Here is a 17,543-nt window from a genome sequence, read left to right as displayed (position 1 = left end):
AAGATCACCACTTCAGAATGAAAATGAAAATGAAAATATCTCACATCCTTCAGTGGAAGTATGAGGTGCTGACCGTTAGTCTGTTTGCCTCACACCTCCACGAGATAGCTGCACAAGACCACTTCCTCTACCAAACCAAATTAAGAACAACTTGCTGGCAACAGACAGAGAAAAAAACTGGTATCTGCAGCCTTGCAGGAGATCCTCATGTCTTTCAGGCTCAAAGGTGCAAGAACAGCTTGCCCAATGTTTTATGTTCAACCACAAGAAAAGGTCTCGTGTCCGAAGTTAGTTGAAACACCAACGCTCAAGCACTGACGAAGGCTTCAGGAAATGCTGCCCCTGGCTGGTCAACCAAAACACCCACAGGAGCAATCCTGACCAACACAAGGTTAATCTGTTAACAACGTCTAGCATTTATGACTTACTGAGCTGGTTAATCATAGCGCCACATTCATACTCCTCCAACTCACCTCATGGTCCTCTTCACATTAATCTCCAAATTACTGCGAGCACTGCTGCCAACACTCAGAGAGCTCAGTAAGCTCATATTTCGCCTTGCAAAAAAACATGGGGAGACCTGGCGCCTATATTCAGCACTGAGAACTGTAGCTTGGTGTTTGCAGGTGTGCTGGTGGATCAGGAGGTGGCAGGACTTAGCAAACGTCTCACAGTTATGGTTAGTGGTTAAACTGGAATTATGGAGGGAACGACGACTGTAGAAAAACATGGACATCAGCACGGACTGCAGCAGCTCGGGGGGGGTTCAAATGGCTCTCTGGGACCCCTGGCCAGAAGATTATCAGGGATCAAACTCATCTGACAGTTAGGCAGTTGCGCCACTCCTAATATAGTAATAAATAAATAAATAAATAAATAAATACATACATACATACTGATATTAAGCCAATGTTCATTTCCATACCGTGGTATACCTAAATATACTGTTATATAACCTTAAACTCCGTACATAGGCCTACACTTCTTAGCTTTTAGGACGGCTTTTAGAATCAGATTTTGGAGCAAAGGGACCTGAAGCTATCTCGCTCCCTCTGTATTCAGCAGATGTGGAGGTTCTGTGGAAGGGAATTTGTCCAGGTTTTCCAGTGTACGGGGCACAGGAAGGCGTCCTGTGTTAGCAGCAGGTGCTGTAAGTCCTGTCAGTTGTGAGGTGGGGCCTTTATGGGGCGCCCCAATGAGCCTTAGGTGCCCATGACCCTGCTGCTGGTTCACTGGTTGTATTTTCTTGGCCCACGTTTAGTAGGCACTGACCACTGCATACTGGAGAAAACCCCACTAGACCTGCCTGATGTTCTGATCCAGTCCTTTAGCATTGCAGTTTGGCTCTTGTCAAAGTGCCAGCAAGTACGCTAACCCAACCAGTGAGGGCACACTTCTTCCCCCTCATACCTGCATTACTCTAACCTAAAATAGAACCCTGTGGGACTCCACAAAATACGCTCCTAACTAAATAATTCATAGTAGTTTCTGCATTAATAACAGAATAATAAACCTAGGCTTTAACAGATTAAACATCTTAAACGACTGCATATTTTCTAAAAAGCGTGATTGGACACATGCAGCCAAACTACAAAGTAAAAAAAAAGGCAGCAGCATCAGGACAGCATTCAGTAGCTAGACATGCAGCATAGCTGGAGCAGATCTATACTTTATATGGATTTTAAAGTGATTTCAGGGCTCTCTCGCTCTCTCGCTCTCCCTCTCTCACACACACACACTCACTCACACACATACAACCGCCATGTCCATCATCTGACTCTCCTCAACCTTTCACCCCATGAAGCTTGCTGTGATCACTCACACACACGGTCACTGTATTACACACTGAGCTGGTTCAGACCAGCGTGGCCAGCTGAACAGCAGCAATTTGCTGGACGTTCCAGTGAAATCAATACCACACATCATGGAGTGCATCGGATCCATCAAACCAGTTCCCCAAACGGAGCACGAGCGCAAGCTTTAATAAAGCCCGGAGAGAGAGAGAGAGGGAGGGAGTCTTACTGTCGTAGTAAAACAATAACATTCAAAATGAATATTATAATCAACTGGTACTCACGTCAAATTAGCGTTTCTCAGCTCCACTTTAGATACTACAGTACGGCAAGTCATCCCTGGCTTCCAGCCAAGAGCCCAAAAGACTGACTCATCGGCAATTAATTCCTTTAAAAGTACATTTAACACCTACTGTCTCATTAGAAAGTGGAGGCAATGGGTTCTATAGGTTACTGTTTATTACTGCATCTGCTCAAAGACTAATTTCCAGCCTTTCTGGGAGTAACAGGGGGGCTTAAGCCGGAGGGGTGGGGGGTGGGAGGGCACAACATCATTAAGAGCTGCTTTGAGTCACTTCTTGTTTCACTACTGCTATTAGTAACCAGGCAAGGCACGTGGCTCCTGAAACAGAATCAACCAAGAAGTGCAAAGCCAAGTAGCAGCCAAGTAGAAACCAGAACAAAAACAATGTAGGCTTTTAAAGGGTCAGTCCGGTCCAATCATATCGACTAACAGTTCTGTGAACTAAGTGTGTGCCATGTCCATGTTGGCCGTCCGATAAAAATCATCTAAGCTGTCAGAAATTTTGATCGTGGGGAAATCGCCTATAATGGGGGCGGGAGAGGGGGGAGGGGGTTGTATGGCAGCGCAGGCCTACAGAGTAGAGAAGCTGGCTTGGGACTTTAAAACCAGCATCAATGGCTGAGGTGCCCACAGAAGTTCCCTGGTTTGATTCCCAGAACAGACATCCACAGCTGAGGTGCCTGTGACTGGGAGATTGCTGGTTTCATTCCCAGAACCATCATCTTCAGCTGAAGTGCCCTGGAGGAAGGCATCACCCGGAAGGGTGCAGGGTTAATCCCTAGGACCAACACTCACAGCTTATGTAGCCGAGTGCAAGGCACCGACCAGATGGTCATTGGTTCGATTCCCAAGACAGACGCCCATAGCTAAGGTGCCCGTGAATGGGAGCTTGCTGGTTCCATTACCAGAACCATCATCTACCTTGAGCAAGGCACCAACCGGAATGGCACAGATTCAATCCCCAGGACCAACACCCACAGCTAAGGTACCTGAGTGCAAGGAACGGACCGGATGGTCACTGGCTTGAGTCCCAGGGCCGACATCCACAGCTGAGGTGCCCGTGACTGGGAGCTTGCTGGTTCCATTCCAAAAACCGTCATGTACAGCTGAGGTGCCCTTAAGCAAGGCATCAATCGGAAGGGTGCAGGTTCAATCCCCAGGACCAATACCCACAGCTTAGGCACCCAAGTGCAAGGCTCTGACCGGAAGGTAACTGGTTTGAATTTGCTGAGGTACCCAGTTCAATTCCCAGCATCCTTTATCTACAGCTGAGGTGCCCTTGAGAAAGGCACCCAACAACCAATTGCTTCACAGGCGGTGAGGAGGCTGCCTCCAGTGACAGGTGTGTGTTCTCACTGCCCTTGATCACTAGTGTGAGCGTCTGGATGTTCACGGTCAAGGGTGGGCTAAACTGGGAAGAAAAGAAGTGTGCTTAACCTTAATCATAAAAAACATGATGCTGAATCCTAAAGCTTTCTCAAGAAAAGAACAAAAAAGGAGAGTCATCCTTCATGGAGGAAGTTCTGCAAGAGTGGCCACAGTAGTTTACTTACCCAAACATTTACTCAGGGGTGTCATAACACCGCTATTAAACCGAGTTTGTTGAATAATGGCGGGATCATTCTGCAGAGGAACACACTTCCCAAATTTGAGCTTATTTACATTTGAGGGGGGAGTCAGAGTTCATGTAAGAGGGTTCTAACAGGACAGAGTGCATGAGAGCCACCCAAAAACTAAACATCAGTTCTGTGTACATTTGCCACGGGATATGAGCTGGAAGGAAGGATATGTTGTATACACTGTAGACTGTAATGGGAAAACAGTGAGACAGCAGGATGAGCTGGCCGAGGACATTAAAGGGCCCTATGGTTTACATTCCTCCTCGCCAAGGTCTGACCCCGGCGTGTAGGATGCATGTACTTAAAACGTTGCATTTTTATAGGACATTTTCCCATCCTTTATCACAATTAAACAGGCTAGTATTGTACCTTGAAGACTGATATATGTAAATGACCTCAATTCAGATTGGTTGACTCCTTGACAAGTTCAAAAATTAATTCCAGTGTAAATTACCTGAACTGCTGCAGAGTAACTAGACAGCCCTACTGAAAATGTATCCATGGTAGTGACATCACAACCATGATCAAATCGACACAGGGGGTTTTCAGGTCTAATTAACTGGTTGGAATCCCCTTCCCTGCACATATTAGTGTTTACCCTGCTCCCAACAAACCTGATCCAGCTAATCAGTTCATCATCCAGCCCTTCCTGAGTTGAAGGTAGTGTGTTCAAGCAGGAAACCTCTAAAATGTATAGGACAGGGGGATCTCCAGGACCAGGATTGTGAGCCCCACTAGGTGACTGTTAATGTGTTTCCACAGTATGGGTCCTTACAACGTCCAGAAGGTAACTGGTTCAATTCCTAGGGCAGACATCCACAACTGAGATGCCTGGTGACTGGGAGCTTCCTAGTTCAATTCCCAGAACCATCATCTACAGCTGAGGTGCCCTTGAGCAAGGCATCAACCAGAAAGGCACAGGTTCAATGCCCAGGTCTGACAATCACAGCTCAGGTACCAGAATGCAAGGCACCGACAGGAAGGTAACTGGTTCAATCCCCAGGGCTGACATCCAAAGCTGAGATGCCATGACTGGGAGCTTGTTAGTTCAATTCCCAGAATCATCATCTACAGCTGAGGTGCCCTTGAGCAAGGCATCAACCAGAAAGGCACAGGTTCAATCCCCAGGGCTGACATCCACAGCTGAGAAGCCTGTGACTGGGAGCTTGCTAGTTCAATTCCCAGAATCATCATCTACAGCTGAGGTGCCCTTGAGCAAGGAATCAACCAGAAAGGCACAGGTTCAATCCCCAGGACTGACAATCACAGATCAGGTACCCGAATGCAAGGCACCGACCGGAAGGTAACTGGTTTGAATCCCTCTATAGGTCCTTTAGTATATCCTTAAGGCAGGGCCCTGCATAAGAAGCTGTTTAGAAGCAACATACAGGTTTCAATCACTCAGCTCAAACTGCACTTCTGAAGTGGAATCCCCTACAAAGGTCACCCCCCTCTGCAGCGGAAGAAGCTCTTTTAGAGAAGTGAAGCGTGTTCAGACAGACAGACAGACAGTCATAACAACATGTCAGCCAAAAAAAAGCTAATCCCACTCTCTGTAATGAAAGCAGTTTGTAGGATGAATAAGAGGCTCCATTTGAAATTGAATGAATGTGATGAATGTGAAGAGGGATTGTGCTTCTCATTAATATGAATCAGAAAACAGAGGAAAGCTGGAACGTCACCGCACTGTTGAGGACCATTGAGTTGTCTATTGTTCTGGATGGCGGTGGAGAGGAGAGGAGACTGGAGAAGTGGGGAGGGGAGGAGAAGAAACTGGTTTTAAAGCTTTGAATTGAAAAAGATATTTTAATAAAATCATAAATGTGTGGTAAATGTGGTGGATCATGTTTAGTATATTTAATGTCCATCTATAGTTTTGCACTGAAGTTACAAGGGCAGCTAATGAGGCCACAAATGTAGTCGAATTTCAGGGTAAACTATAGCTGCTAGATAGACTTTTATGTTTATGTCTATGTTTATAGTTTATAGTAGACCAGATAGTGTCAGAAACTACATAAGCAAGTCCTTCTGAGAAGCACCTGACCAGTAAAGTAGGGTATGAAAGATTGCGTTTTATGGGTAAGCTAGTCGGCCAGCATGACCACACTATGACCACGCTGGTCAACCACATGATCAGTTTTTCCAAACTGCTCAACCATTTACATTTACATTTACATTTATGGCATTTAACTGAAGCTCTTATCCAGAGCGACTTACAAGGTGACTCGTATTACAGAGGTGGGCCAGTGTAGTGTTAGGAGTCTTGCCCAGGGACTCTTATTGGTGTAGCACAGGATAGTCACCCAGACTGGGAATCGAACCCTGGTCTCCCACATGGTGTAATAGCTCATTAGCTGCCAGTGGTTTTATCTGTTGTGCCACACCAGCTTTTAATCAAGCTAGGCAACCAGTATGACCAGCTTGTCCAACAAACTCGAACCTGATTAGAGATCGTCCGACAAGAGCTAAGCTGGTAAACCAATACATGATACATTTTTGTCTGGATGACCAGCTTGTCGACCACCTTGGGCCATCTGAACCCAGCTAGATTTTGCAGCAGGGTATGTGTGTGTGTGTGTGTGTGTGTGTATATGTGTGTGGGGGGGCTATTGTGCAATAAGTGTAGCTGTGAAAACAGCTAGCTACTTTCCACCATGCTGAACTTACTACAGCGCAAAAGTTAGCAAGCCATCCTGGCTTGCCAGAAGACTGGTCAGGGTTAATTGACTCTGGTACATATTTCAGAGTTCAGCCACTTTATTAAAATAATTAAAAGAAATTAATTAAATTCCCTCATCACAGACTAACTTCATGAATAAAGTAACGCAAAGGAGCATTTAAAAAAATATATATAAAAAAAGTACCATGTTATATCATAATATAAAAATATAATACACGTCATAAACGATCATTAAAAAGAAAGAGAATCTCCAAAGCCTTTCTCTATGGCTTATTACTTAGTAGTCCTCCATCCACTAAAGATCACATGCAAATATCTAGGCTATAAACTGTTCAGTTATAAAAAGGAAGTAAATGAGGAACTCGAACTGAATGGGTCCACCTGCAAATGCCAAAAGGGAGGGGGGGGGGGTTCCCTGGGATCTGCCAAGCTCAACAAATCTTGCTTAAAAAAAAATAAAAAATCATCATCATTTTCAGCGGGATTAAACTGAGCCCTCTCAAACGCTCGCACATTCGCTAGCCAGATTATTAATAGAAAATAAAAAACTTTGTTTCCATAGCAACTGTTATAGTCCATATGGAAAGTGTCTGCTCCTGTTGCCAAGACAACCAACCCACGGTGAACTCATAGCTAAGCGATGCAGAGAGCCCGTGATCCTTCCCTAGCTGAGCCTGGTCAAGAGGCCCAACACAAAAAAAAAAAAAAAAAAAAAACAACCAACTGACCAAAGAGCTTTCTGACAGGGGGAAAAACATGGCTCTAGAGGACCTGACCGATGATTTAGAAGAAGCTGGTCTAATTTTAGCTTACATGCTGCCACAACACACACAAGCCAGGGCCAGTTCGGGAAACATGGACCGGTTTTCTGGAACATTGATTGAGAACCTCTTGGACCAAATGTAGGAACCGTACACTCAAGCCAAGAACCACCCGGGAACCTGAGTATTGTAGGAGTGAGGTTTCTGGGTGAGGACTAGCCGAAGACGAGCCTTCTACAGCTTCTACTGAGAAACGCTGAAAATACACCACTCACCCGTCTGGGTGGAGGTTTTAAATGCAGCACCTTTAACTGTAGACAGGTCCACTTCTTTGGAGGGTGGTGGAGAGAAGTCATATGGTGCTCCACAACACTCGACACTGGGAGGGCGAAGACCAGCACACGCCTCCTCAGACACGTCTACAGCCAGTTCAGAGGCTCATTTTCTGAACTGCCACCGATGCAACGTCAACAGGCAACCAACGCGCTCTGAGGAAAGCACAGCGTGCCCAACTCTGATGCATTGGCCAGCACACGCCAAGGCAGGCCAGCATTGCACTGAAGTGATATGGAGAGAGCAAGGCTAATTGTGCTCTCTCTGGCCCCGGCTGCCGATGGCTGACAAGTTGATGCTATACTAAAGACAGGTTGTACTAAACTGAGCATGAATTGTCTCATTAACTCATGTTAAATGTATCCATTTCAGGGCCAGGGACCGTCTGGAAATAACCAGAAAAATAAACTATGTAACTATTATTATTAACGCTACAACTACTACTACAGTACTATAGTATCAACAGTAGTACCAGCATCCCTACAAGTAACAGCACCAGATGTAATTTTAGAGAGAGAACAAACAGAACATTTTTATATTCTGATCATTTTTAGACGTTCCCTAACTGTAAATCCTAGGCAAATTAATATTGAACTAATACTGAACCTTGTGTGGAGGTTCTTCACACATGTCATTTACAAAAACAGTCACTGAAAGGTGCGTCGGGGGAACCAAAAATGGTTCTACCATGGCATCACACGAAAGAACCCTTCCTCGCACCTTTATTTTTAACATTGTGTCCACACATGAGCTGCCACTGTACAGAAACCAGGCTTAATTGCTTGCTCTCTCTCAGGACCTTCTGAGTACTGCTTGATAACTCACACAGGCCTTCAGAGGCACTGCTGTGGAAGCCTAGCTTGGGAAAAGAGGCCTGAAAAAAATTCCACACATCCTACCGATGACCCGAGGTCATCTCAACCATTCACATGCCGACTGGGACAGCGGCACCAAAGATTGGCCGCATATGGCCGCCATTAAAGTGGAAGTGGTTAAGAAATCCGCTGAGAGAAAGAGAAAGAGAAAGAGAGGGAGGGAGATCTGGTCTCCCTGTTTTCTTCTTCCTCAGAAAAAAAAGAAATACAGAGGAACATCATTAAACCACAGATTAAACACAATTCTACTCCCATGCTTATGCAGGAGGAAGTAAACAGAGGCGGAAGCCAAGCACAACAACATTTGCCACCACATTCGAACACAGTAAGGCCGAAAAGTAATGAGCTAACCCGCAAAAACAATTGAAGGGAACACTAAAACTGAAGGCAGGATCAAAACAACAGCACCATTATCATAATTCTCAATAACCATTGTCATATTTTTTGGGGTGTTGGGGTTGCCCTAAAAACGGTTTCAGGTTTCTACCCTTCTAACATAATAACAGTATTCAAAACGCCACCACTACACCATTATAGATACTTCGTAGATGCTCACCTGACATTCAAATGCATGCCTATTAATTGCAACTAAACTCAAAGTTGAATTTAGTTGAGGTTAAGGTTAGGATCTAAGGTTGCTTCAAGGGTAAGGTTGAGGTAGGGCTAAGTGTAGGATTACCTTCAACAGACAGTCGTTTACATTCAACTTAGAGTTCAGTTCCATTTAATACATATTCAGCTGAACGTTGGTTGAATGTTAGGTGAGCATGCGGTGGGGGTTTCCTTTACTTGGATGGTCCATTAGATGCTTTGTAGATGTTCACCTAACATTCAACTTCCATGCAACTAAAACTCTAAGTTGAATGTACATGGTTGTCTATTGACCGTTACCTTGCACCAAACCCTAACCTCAACTGTACAGTTGAATCAACCCTAAATGCTAACCTAACCCTAAACTCAACCTTACCCTTGAATCAACCCTAAATGCTAACCCTAACTTACACCTTAAACCTAACCTTAACCTTAACTTTAGCCTTGATTCAACCCTAAATCCTAACCCTAAACCTTTACCCTACCCTTGAATCAACCCTAAATGCTAACCCTAACCTAAACCTTAAACCTAACCCTAAGCCTAACCCTAATCTCAACCTTACCCTTGAATCAACCCTAAATACTAACCCAAACCTAAACCTTAAACCTAACCTTAACCTGGAAATCAACCCCAGATAATAACCCTAACCTAAACCCTAAACCTAACCCTAACCTTAACTTTAGCCTTGAATCAACCCTAAATACTAACCCAAACCTAAACATTAAACCTAACCCTAACCTTAACCTGGAAATCAACCCCAAATAATAAACTAAACCTTAAATCTAACCCTAACCATAACTTTACCCTTAAACCTAACCCTAAATACTCACCCTTAGCCAATCTAACCCTAAAAGGTTAAGGCTAAGGTTCGGTTTAAAGTCACATCCAATAGACCGTCATTTCCATTCACCTTAGAGTTCAACTGCATTCAGTAGGCATCCAGCTGAATGTTAGATGAATGTCAGGTGAGCATCTACGAGGGATCTTCAACAGACCATCCAAGTAAAGCGTTACCAAGTAAAAGTGAAACCTTTAAAAATGCCCAGACAACTAATAGACCAACGGAAATGAAGGGCTCAGCGATGTCAAATGCAAAGAGTGTGGTTATACATGTGTAATAAGCACACAAGTGTACAACAAGGAATGATTCACCACGGTTACATCATATAATAATTAATATGTAACTACATGGGCTTTACAGATAACAGAGTGGAACCTGTATATCTTCAAAATCTGTCCACCTGTGTTGACTCAACGTGAATTCTGGACCACACGGACAGTAAGGCCACTTGTGCATTTGGGCCAATTCAAGGTAGTTCATCCAGTTCTAGCTGCCAGTTTCAGCATGCAACAACAGCAACACTGCCCTCACCGTGGTCCAGTGAGGACAGTTCATTTCCACCGCCCATAACCCACCACGGCACCAGTAGCCATTATAATGCTGATGCCACTTACGTTCCCAAAACATCCTTGAAGTCGTAGATCTCCTTGATGTCGGCCGTCTTCTTCTTCCAAGAGTGTCCATCCTCTCCCAAGGGCATTTTGTGACGATCGAATATAGTAAAGCTGGGTGAGAAAAAAAAAAAAAAAAAAGACACAGTTTAGTCATATGGGCTACAAAGTACAACCACCCCCCCCCCCCCCAAACCACACCAACACCCCCACCCACCCACACTCTCACACAAAGGTTGGTGGCCTCGTTTTAAATAGGTTAATGTAATATTGAAACTATTGGAATTGGGGCTGAATTAAAGCTTCAGGAATTTTTGAGCTAATCTGCTGGTTTTGTGTCAAGAACAGCCTGACCTGACTAAAGCTTCGCGAACTGTCATACATGAGAGAGAACAAGTGTCAGGCCTAATTGCGAGGCCTCAACTTGCCAAAAAAACAACAACACACAAATTCCTAAGAGAAGGTGGAGCAATCAGTCTGCCAGGAAACCATTAAAATGTCAACCACAACTAACTTCAGGTGACAGAAGAATGCTGCAGCACCTGTTCACTGGAAAAATGACTAGATAGATGTCGGGAAGCCGAGGAGATAATACTCTTAATACTCTTTAATCGCTCGCTTTAACCCCATCAACCCCAACAGCTCAGGTTCCTAAACTACTCCTTTACATTATGTGAAGGGTTTTTAATATTTAATGATGGAAGAAACTCAGCATAAAAGCTAAAGGTTCGACCCCCATTAGAGCTGCAGTTTTCCTAGAACTGCATGTCCAAGACATGAACTCTTCAAAAACTTACAGTAGTAAGAACATTTCAGTCTTAAAGAAAGGTTCTCAACTTGCATATACAGTTGTAAGAGCAATCTTAATCAGTATTGAACCTTTTCATATTTATTGTGGTCCATCAACCCTAACCGTATCAGACATAAACAGCTTACAGACATAAAAATAAAAACTTCTAAATAGTCCTAGACAAGATCAACTTTAATTAGTATAGACATTTTAACTTATACCTAGGTTCTTGTATCTTTAACCCTATCCCCAGGTTCCTAAATGGTTCTTGTCCTGCATCTACAGTTCTAGACAAGGTCAACTGTAATTAGTATAGAACCTAAGCATAAGGTAGAGAACCTTTACTTTTTGCTTGGGTTCTTGTATCTTTAACTCTATCCCCAGGTTCCTAAATGGTTCTTGGTTTGCATTCTCAGTTCTGGGGGGGTGGGGGGCTTGATGTTGAGCTTCTTTTTTAATGTAAGGGTCAGATTTAATGTAAGGGGCAATGGGGGCTCAGCTGTTAGAGCGCCGGGTTATCAACAGGGTTGTGGGTTCGATTCCCGGGCTTGGCAAGCTGCCACTGTTGGACCCTTAAGCAAGGCCCTTTACCTTCTCTGCTCCCCGGGCGCTGGAGTTGGCTGCCCACCGTTCTGGGTGTGTGTGTGTGTGTGTGTGTGTGTTCACTACCACAGACGGGTTAAATGCGGAGGACACATTTACGTGCACCTTTACCTTTTTAGATGGAGGTTGATGGGGCAGAGCTGATAAACTGCACCACCAGTCTCTGACGACGTGATTTGGGCTCACTAAATTAAAGGTTGTAGATTTGTGTGGAAAATCCAGATGTTGCGTAGAATTTGTACGGTCACAGTCACAACCGACTAAATGAGAGCTTACAAGGCTCTGGCACGACGACAACGAGCCGGAATGTAGTACAGGGGTTGAAGTGCATCCTGGTCACGAGTCGTGCTGATAATTCATCAGTGTATCATTAAAGCTTCTTTTATGGGGCCATTACAACACCTCTGAAGCGTTACAGCTGCCATAACCGTTTGAGATATTTTAGAAATATGCTGCTTAGCCATCTGATTAGCTACTGTTCAGGAAGTCTTTAGCTCGTAAAAACAGCTTCAATGGCAGAAAGCCCCATCGACATGTCCTGAAACCTCATCATGACTGTTCTCACAGCTTTTTCATTTAGGTTTATTTGGTTTTCTGCCAATTAACCCACCCATTCGTAGCTCCCCTTAGCACCAGCAATGCTCCCAAAACCAGGAGGGTAAGGACTTAACCCACGCCGCCTTAGATTTACGCAAAGCCAGCCATCACCTTTTTTCTAACTGCTGCCAATGCAGCACCGCCGAGCACCCGACGCGCTCGTACGAGGGAGTCGGGTCCCCAGCTTCGCCAGCCAACATCACTATTAGCATGATAAGCGGGAAGAGAGCACGGCCCACGAGCTTGCGTTTCGACCTCATGACCCCCCGGGGCCATAGCGGCAGTGCGTTAGAATGCAGGACCACCCAGAGCCTTAGGAGCCTAAAGCCTCTGCACACAATGTACATCTATACGAACTGCTCCGGACTAACGGCCTGTTCCACTGTACAGTTCTGATCAATGAGCTGCTGATCAATGGGCTGAATGGCCGAACTATAAACGGAGCTGCCGCATTCTCGCACTGCGCGTGGGGCCTCCTCTCCATATCCGTGTGGTGATTCGCCTCCGCACGCCTCGCTGTAAGAGCCTTCCTGTGAAGCCACGAGAGTTCATCATCCATTTCAAAATACATTATCTCCAGAGGCAGAGAGACTCTTATCAGCTTCAGATAATGTTCCAGATGAAACGCGGTTTCACACAATGACTCCAGCGCTTTACACAGTGCTCTGAAACACACTCCTGGAGAGCGAAAACGGGCATTATGTCAGGCAGCTTCGCATCGGATATGCCTGCGGCCATTGATGGACTTTAAACGCTCGAGCTGAATGACCATCGCGGCTGCCGAGTGGGATTTTGCTCTCTGTTCAGGCCCACGGGGGCCCGGTGTACACTGTTTGGAATCGATGTTTTCAGTAATGTAAAAACATAAATAATAAACCGGTAAACTGCGTCTCCTGAAGGAAATTCTGAACTGCTGCACAGATTAAGTGGTTTCCACTTACAGGAAGTTGCAAAGCTGTTGCTATGTGGTCACTAGGCTGAAACCTTTTGCGTGGTAGACTATAGAATTGCTAGGTGGTTGCAAGATGATTGCTATGATGTTGCTAGATGGTTTATCAGGTGGTTGCTATGGGGTTGCTAGGTGGTTACTATGGTGTTGCCATGTGATTGCTATAGTAGAACAGGTGGTTACTCTGGGGTTGCAAGGGGGGGTACTATAGTGTAACTAGGGATTACTATGGTATACCTAATGGTTGCTATGAGGTTTATAGGTGCCTACTATGGTGTTGCTAGGGGGTTACTATGGTGTACCTAGTGGTTGTTAGGGGGGTTGCTAGGTGCTTGCTTGGTGGTTACTATGGTACACTTGGTGGTTGCCAAGTGTTTCCTAATAGGTCATCACTATGGGTTTGCTCAGGGGGTACTATGGCATACCAGGTGTCTGCTATAAGAGTTGCTAGATGCTTATGAATTGTGTTGCTATAGGTGGTTTGCAATAGTGTTGCTTAGTGATTGCTAAGGAGTTGCTGTGGTATACGAGGTGGCTGCATTTAGGTTGCATAGTGCTTACTATGGTGTCACTATATAGCTGCTCTGATATACCAGGTCATCACATAGGGGTTGCTAGGTTGTTGCTAGGTGGTAACTATGGTGTTTGCCAGGAGGTTCACTGGGGCTTACTTCGGTATTGCAATGTGGTTGATATGGTATACCAGGTGGTTACTTTGGGGTACTAGGGGGTTACTATGAGGTTGGTGGGTTCTTACTATGGTGTTGCTATAGGTGGCTTGCAATGGAGCTGCCCAGGTGGTTTCTAGAATATCATGAGGTGATTGTTGTGGTACTCCATGTGGTTGGCTGGGTGTTACCAGTGAACGTACATTAAAAAGGTTCCGGTGCTACAGAGGAACCGTATATTGTATCAATAGTCAGTCATAATACTTTATTACAGCGGGTTCTTGTTCCTAAACTACTTAATACACTGAAGACAACGTCAAGGGACCGAGGTTACGTGAAGCGTATTTAAGTGGAACCAATTATTACAACACCCCCACTTCCAAAACCACCCTATACCAACTGTGCTGTTCACCACTAATCTAATAAACAGGGTGGAGCAGTGCTTCACCCTCCACCATGACAGGAATGTGCTTTGTGACTATTTTTAGGGCCCACGGAGGCACCAGTCCAGACAAATAGTGGGAACACAGGGCATCACACACATGCAGGGCCTTTCAAAGACGCTAATCGGAGGACTTCTCGGACCAAAATAGCCCGCTTAATGACGGCCCATATTCCGGGGCCCTAGAGATGGAGGTTGTGGGTGCTCTGCCAAACACCGCTGCCTCATGCCTACACTGGCAGACTGACCTAGACCACAGTTAATGGAGATCTAGAGCTTATTGGGTTTTCTTTGTTGGAGTCCTTTGTTAAAGCATCTAACCATCAGCCATAACATTACAACCACCTGCTTCGTTTTGTGTAGGTTTCCGTTGCACCACTATAACAGCTCTGACCCGTCTGAGCATGTCCCGTGGTCTCTGGAACCAAGACCTTAGCGGCCTTGTGCTTCCAGTTGTGAGGTGGAAGCACACCTCAATGCAACTCGAGCACCCATGACACCTTCGCTGGCTCACAGGTTGCCCTTCCTTAGACCACTGCATACCGGGAACACCCCAAAAGATCTGCCTGATGTTGTGGGAGATGCTCGGATCCTTTAGTCGTCTAGCCGTTACAACTTATGGCTAACTGACTGTTCACTAGCTGCCTAATACATAGATCCCTCCCCTTGGTTGGCACAATTGTTCAATTGACCCCCTCGGTGGTTTTAATGATATGGCTGATTGGTGCATACACATGTACATGCTTTACTTGCTGTGGAGAAGCCTTGAGCCTTCCTTTAAACCCTACCTCACCTCTAGTCCTTTGCAGAGGTCTGAGCTTCCCTATGCAGGGCTATATTAATTTACTTGCAGTTCCTTCCCCCTTCTCTGTTGGAAGGCCAGCTGTGAGCCGAACCCACACACCACAGTCAGTACACTGTGTTCATTTCCCACCTCGCGGTTCTGAGGAGGTCTCCATAGATACCAAGTAGAGGAGTCTTTCTCTTTCTCTGTTCGGCGCTAAACGCTAGCAAAGGTAGGCTGGCTGAAACAAAAAGAGGGGTCGACTAGGCCGCCATAGCAAGCAGCAGGCGTGCAGCTTCGCAAGAGACCGAAATTAAAACAGCGAGTGTCGCGGCTGACCGCAGGATGTGAAGTTTCACTTCCCCAGCAGAGCGACAATGGTGCGAAATGACAGCATCTCATTTTGGGTAAAGCTTTTACGAGGGAGGCCAACAGCAAGCGTAGTTAAAGCATGCTCATAATCTGACAGGGTCTGTCAAACACAAAGCACTCATGGAAATAGGAGCGAAAGCACGTGGCTCATCTCGCTAAGCTCGCCGTTCTGCAGCGGACATTAACGTATTATGCTTAATCTTAATGTATTAACATTTCATCTCCACTCGAATCGATGGGTTTGAGTCCATCAGTCATACAGCTGACTCGATGAGCATTGACTGCCTGCAACAACGGAGATCTGACGCGGCCCATAAACGCACTGTATAAGCCTAATCACGCTGTCACGGGAACTATCTGGACCGCTCCTTCGATCACTGAAGACTTTTATGGGAATAATTGGAGGAAAAATAAGGAAATTCGATTAGGCGCAGCTTTAAGAAAGATCGTCTGGAACGGGCTGGAGACTAAAACAACAAGGTAAGAGCCGAACAGGAGAGAGCAAGTCCCATTCAGCTACCAAACAAGCTCTTCTCAAACCACAAACCATCTAAACTATAAAAATCCTTCATTAAAAACATGGAGGCGAACTACTGAGAAGCTCCTCCAGCAGGCAACTACACCAGACAAAACTATGGACATTCCTTTGGGGACTCAGGCAAAGGGCAAGGAGGCTTCCAGATAAGGGCCTGAAACGCTGAGCGGTGCTTGCATGGAGTGTGCATGCAGGGTGAACGGTCAGTAGGGGCTCGGTCATCACCCGTTGGTGCAGAGTGAGGAAAAACAGAGGGAACGAGAGTAGGCTAAGCCAAGGAACGGAGGAGAGATCAGAACATCAGGCATCAAGTTCAAGAAAAACAACCAGCTACCCTACGGACACGATGCGAACATCTACTCCGGCATGCAGCATTCTTACAATCTGGAAATCATCACATATGGAAGGTGCAGATACTCACTGGTTTCCCATGGCTGCTCGGAACGCAGAAGAAACACACACATATACACACACAAATAATATGTAAAATAAAATTAAATAAAAAATTAAATTAAATTAAATTAAATAAAAACACCTCAACCTTAAGCTCACTGCTGTGAACAGGATCTCACAAGCTTGCGAGAACTTTTAGAAGAAGGTAGAAACACCCAAAGCTAAAGAATGGGCTTCTCTTTTTAGGTTCACCACAGTCACTCACAGCCAGGAAGCAGAAAGCCCATGTACCCAGCCCCGTGTGTATTAACCACCCTGAACACAGCTGCCTCTGGTTGAGGTTTATGCAAAACAACTGTCATTAACTGTTAATCCTCCAGCCATTCTCCTCTTGGTGCTACACCAGCCTGAAGATCCGCCAGGCTAATTCCGCTTTTAGGTGTGGAACAGGCTTCCACACTTAGTTCCACATCAGTTTTAACATTTTGAACAGTTACTTACTAACAGAAGGGACACACCAGGACCAATGCCAGTGCTAATATTAATGCCAGTTCTATTTAACCAGCTGTCATGCTACTCTTTAGAACCACCATCTTTATTAAGGAACCCCTTAAGAACCCTTGTGTATGTACATAAAATCAGGTGACATCACCAAAAGCCTCTCAGTATCCCAGTATCAGGTGAGCATAAGCAACACGGACACCCCCATTCTTTCCTAAGGGCTGCTACTCTTTAATAAAACCACACCTAGGGCATTTCACACCTGCAAGTTGTCAGACAGGCACCTTTAGGGGCCTATACACCCCACCCGCCAAGGTAATGCCTGGCATTGGATGATGCCTGGATGGTGACCTTAGGCCTATGTGTGGCTCCTCCAGAGCGTCCCATTGTATCGGCAGTGCGTTTCAATAGACGATGCCAGCTGTGGGTGCTTTTAAACACCGGTGTTAATGCAATCTGCTAAACTCATTAAATAAGATGGGGTGTCCATAAATATGTGG

At 45.3% G+C, this 17,543-nt stretch overlaps 1 protein-coding gene across 2 annotated transcripts in view; it reads right to left on the bottom strand.

Annotated features, from left to right (window-relative positions):
* Positions 1-17,543, bottom strand: part of camk1b (calcium/calmodulin-dependent protein kinase Ib) — a 62,265-nt gene that overhangs the window by 41,933 nt on the left and 2,789 nt on the right. For both annotated transcript variants that reach the window (XM_072666045.1, XM_072666046.1), the window contains exon 2: positions 10,413-10,523. In XM_072666045.1, the coding sequence (XP_072522146.1) occupies positions 10,413-10,498 (86 nt within the window). In that variant the 5' untranslated portion in view covers positions 10,499-10,523. The remainder of the gene's footprint in view (positions 1-10,412; positions 10,524-17,543) is intronic.

Source organism: Salminus brasiliensis, chromosome 21, assembly GCF_030463535.1.
Source record: "Salminus brasiliensis chromosome 21, fSalBra1.hap2, whole genome shotgun sequence".
Classification (NCBI taxonomy): Eukaryota; Metazoa; Chordata; class Actinopteri; order Characiformes; family Bryconidae; genus Salminus; species Salminus brasiliensis.
This window is presented reverse-complemented; position numbering and strand designations above follow the sequence as displayed.